At 48.9% G+C, this 4,573-nt stretch overlaps 1 protein-coding gene across 1 annotated transcript; it reads left to right on the top strand.

Moving 5' to 3' along the window:
- The first annotated feature begins 1,980 nt into the window (after nt 1-1,980).
- Nucleotides 1,981-3,925, top strand: LOC133917783 (leucine-rich repeat extensin-like protein 1). Its single transcript, XM_062361638.1, has 6 exons — nt 1,981-2,165; nt 2,902-2,994; nt 3,112-3,231; nt 3,349-3,468; nt 3,586-3,705; nt 3,823-3,925. Exons 1-6 carry the CDS (start codon nt 1,981-1,983, stop codon nt 3,923-3,925), a joined length of 741 nt encoding a protein of 246 aa, XP_062217622.1.
- Nucleotides 3,926-4,573: the final 648 nt, after the last annotated feature.

Here is a 4,573-nt window from a genome sequence, read left to right as displayed (position 1 = left end):
TAATAAGGTCAAGATGCAACCGAGTGCAGTGTCTCTTGCACTCCCAAAGTTGGTATTCTGATCAACCGTGAGTGGCATCTGTGGATGGATTACCCACCACAGTCCCAACGACATGAGCCAAAACTTGACTCTAGTCTGCCATCTACGGAAGTTCATGCCACCAGTAAACCTCTCAGGTTTCATTGCATCCGAAGCACCAGCCATTGCTGAATAAGAATTAGCGCAATAAGGTTTCTGGAATGTTGGTAATTTGCGCAAAAATCTAATTCCAGATTTTATACAAAGGCATATTTCACGATCTATAACATTTGAACATACTCCTAACCTTAGCAGCAAGCAAAAGTACCAAAAGTCCATCAGTTTCATCAAGAACTCACAGTCGGGTTGATGAAGGGATGAAGTTGACGATGTGTCGATTTGCTGCCGTGCAGATCGAAGATGAAGCAGTGCAGAGCGGTCGCGCAGATGCGCTGCCCAGAAACCTTATTGCCGTCCCTCGTGCGGGCTTCACGACGGCAGAGGCTCGGAGATACCGCTCACCCTCCAACCTTGTGCACGGCAAGGAGAAGGGCCGGCGAGATCCAGCAGCACAGCACTCAGTACAGTGATTTGGATGGGTGGAGAAGAAAATGAGGAGCAGAGAGATCTGTTCCAAAAGCCTGGACGTCTCCAGGATTTATAGGGAAATGGCTGCCCTCTTGGAGCCGTTTTCTCTCATAAAATTCCCACAATTGCAGCCTCCATAACTGACCAATAACCCTCAGAGTTAAGGCATTGATCGCGATTAAAACAGCTGATTATGGCATTGATTACAATTAAAAAGGGAGAGCAGCAAAAGGGCTGGCAATTTTGTGCTGCCACGCCACGCCACGGCCGCGCGTCGCAAGTCACAAGTCACGCGGATATTCACGCGAAAAATACGCGAATACGCGCGCGCGCGTGCGTGTGAATATAGCAAAGTATACTCTCTCTTTCTCATTTTCTCTATTTCAAAGAGGCCAGAGAACTCAAGTATTTAAGTTGGTCTACATCCCCTTGCCTGGCAATACGGGACTAAACCTTCTTGCTTTGCATTCTCATGAATGGGCTTTAAATGGGCCACATTCCAACAGAATTGCCCACCGTGATCTGCCTCAGCTCGCACCGCCCATCAATCGGAGTCGCGCTGCAACCTGGATCCCCCGCCCCCTCCTCGATCTGATCGGCCTCCAGTGCGCCGTCGCCCACGCCAGGCCAAAGGGAGACCTCCAGCCGCAGGGAGTGTGATGAGGAAAGGGAGGCAGCCTCATCGTACTGGTATAGGAGGTCGGTCGGCGCCACTCTACACCCGGATCGGGCGGGGACAGGAGGTCGGTGGCGCGCTCCACTCGGATCTTGCGCACAGAGGAGGCCGACTACGCGCTTAGGGGAGAGGAGGCCGGCGGCGTGCTCCACTCGGATCGAGCGCGGAGATGAGGCCGGCGGCGCGCGTTGGGGGAGATGAGGCCGGCGGCCCGAGTTATGGCCAGACAAAAAAAACCTATAGAAATATATGCGAACAACAAATGGTTCAAAGTCTAGTTTGACCTAACATTCATCCACGTGCCATGATTTTTTTTCAAATCCTATCCTATGATACCAATTATACTCTAAAATAATACTAATGATAGAGCTGGAAATAAAGATATTATATGATCAACTCGAACCATCGGATAAAAAAATAGACAGCAGACATTGTTTTAATGTACTGTAAAAATACATTTCTCAACGTCTGTGAACCGGCAAATATGGTGGTCCTGGAAATTTGGCACCAAGCTAGCCACTAGCCATGGCCACTACTAGTGGCACGTACTGCAAGCATACAACTAACGGCAGCAGTGTCTATGGCTGAAAGAAAAATGGTGACCGGCCGGCCTATAAATAACACGACGCCAACACGAACGGAGCCAAAGCAAGCTCCTAGCTGATCATCAAGAGTACGTGTCGGTGCGGGAGTGCGTGATGGCCATGCTGCCGCGGCGCCCCCGCCTTGTAGCGCTGGTGCAGCTCGCCGTGGCGCTCTGGCTGGCGGCCACGAGCGGCTACCACTGCCGGCACGTCCTGGCGCCGCCCTCCGGCGGCCTTCTGCCAACGCCGTCGTTCCCTCCGCCGCCACCGGACAAACTTCCTCGTGAGTCAAGCATCTTGTTGCAATAAGTATCTGTTCAATTTTTTTCTTTTTATAAGAAAGTTTTATTAACCCTTATCGTCTTATTAATATGATATAATTGTATAAAAGTTTATTCTCGATTTCTGCGTAATCAAGATGCACACAACTAAAAAAAAATATAAGTTCAACAAAAAAAAGTGATACAAAGTAAAGTATTAGTAACACTCCAGTGCAAGTTTATAGCAGAGGACCCTCAATTCGTAGTCTAGACTGTCATCCAAACCGGATAAAAATATCTTTGATCACTTACTCCAAGTGCACACACATTATTGACACAAACTCTTGATGCTCCTGCTGCTACAGAACACACTACGTATCAAGCCACCATATACAAGTATAAGTAAAGGAGATTTTTTTAAAAAAAAGATAATATTATTCCTTCGTAACCATAACAATCAACAAAAAGTAGCTGCTATCACCATTATTTTAGCTTTTTATTGTTTACCATGACTGTAAAACTAATTTTCACATATATTTGGTGTACTACGCGGTGAGTAAAGATTCGAAGTCACATGCACGATAAATCATGCACGTAGATCGGGTAAAATGACAGTAAAAAAAAATACTTAATCATTTTATTTTTATAATAAAAATAACACTTCTCACTATCTTACCAATATATTTTAAATAAGTTATCTTTGATTAATAGTCTAGCAGTTGCATTAGCTAGCAATTCGAGTCAGCTAATCAACAGGCTTGCTTCCCTTTTGCAGCTCCTACTCCGCGCCGCCCTTTCATCCCTACGTTCTGTCGTCCGCCGCCGTCGCCGTCATTCCCTCCACCGCCACCGCCGAACAACCCTCCTCGTGAGTCCAGCTTCTTGTTGCCTTTGCATGACGGGCGTGCGTGTTGCAACAAGTCAAGCAATTGCACTAGCTAGCAATTCAAGTCGGCTAACCAACAGGCTTGCTTCCCTTTTGCAGCTCCTACTCCGCGCCACCCTTTCCCTCCGTTCTGTCGTTTTCGTCCGTTCTGTCGTCCGCCGCCGTCGCCGTCGGGGTCGCCGTCATTCCCTCCACCGCCACCGCCGAACAACCCTCCCCGTGAGTCCAGCTTCTTGTTGCCTTTGCATGACGGGCGTGCGTGTTGCAACAAGTCAAGCAATTGCACTAGCTAGCAATTCAAGTCGGCTAACCAACAGGCTTGCTTCCCTTTTGCAGCTCCTACTCCGCGCCACCCTTTCCCTCCGTTCTGTCGTTTCCGTCCGTTCTGTCGTCCGCCGCCGTCGCCGTCGGGGTCGCCGTCATTCCCTCCACCGCCACCGCCGTACAACCCTCCTCGTGAGTCCAGCTTCTTGTTGCCTTTGCATGACGGGCGTGCGTGTTGCAACAAGTCAAGCAATTGCACTAGCTAGCAATTCAAGTCGGCTAACCAACAGGCTTGCTTCCCTTTTGCAGCTCCTACTCCGCGCCACCCTTTCCCTCCGTTCTGTCGTTTTCGTCCGTTCTGTCGTCCGCCGCCGTCGCCGTCGGGGTCGCCGTCATTCCCTCCACCGCCACCGCCGAACAACCCTCCCCGTGAGTCCAGCTTCTTGTTGCCTTTGCATGACGGGCGTGCGTGTTGCAACAAGTCAAGCAATTGCACTAGCTAGCAATTCAAGTCGGCTAACCAACAGGCTTGCTTCCCTTTTGCAGCTCCTACTCCGCGCCACCCTTTCCCTCCGTTCTATCGTTTCCGTCCGTTCTGTCGTCCGCCGCAGCCGCTGCCGCGCCGCCCGCCGCCGTTCTGCTCGCCTGAAGGCTGCTCCAGCCACGGTCTGCCATAACTTTCAGGTTTCGTCATTATCGTCATCACTCATCGTCCAGTTGAGATTCCACACAAGTCGTCTATTACTACGCACATATATGGATGGATGCGATGAGGCAGGTAGCCTAATTCACGCACTCTTCAAAATAAAGGGGAAAAGACACTATGTCGTCTCTAGCCCACTGGTCAGGGCTAACCATGTATTAAAAGCTACATATGTATTGGAATAAGTGTGATCGAGAACTTCAGAAGTATCATGTGACGCATTGTTTTAAGAAGCTTATTAAGCTTCAACGTTCAATTACCAGAGCATGTCTTTGCAGATTATATTGCCGAACGCTAGGCTTCAGATATTGTTGTCGGATTTTCAAAAACGTTGAAGGCGTTCACTATTTCCTCGAGTCGCGAACGTTCACCCATTAAAACAACCCCGATATTTATTTTAGATAACAAATCCCGATGTTTTCTTTGCCCAAATTGAAAAGGGCTGCAGAATTGGAGTGATGTATTGCCATGGTCACATCATATTGTGTTTGACACTTGTCATCCAGAGACATATGCTTAAAGCTCCCTTTAGTACTGCGATGGCTCTTCGAAAGCACCTACTGCCTCTTATTCCAAATGTTAGCCGTTTAGTAA

This window comes from Phragmites australis, chromosome 5, assembly GCF_958298935.1.
Source record: "Phragmites australis chromosome 5, lpPhrAust1.1, whole genome shotgun sequence".
NCBI lineage: Eukaryota > Viridiplantae > Streptophyta > Magnoliopsida > Poales > Poaceae > Phragmites > Phragmites australis.
The sequence above is the reverse complement of the archived record's forward strand: the minus strand, read 5'-3'. Positions and strand labels throughout refer to the sequence as shown.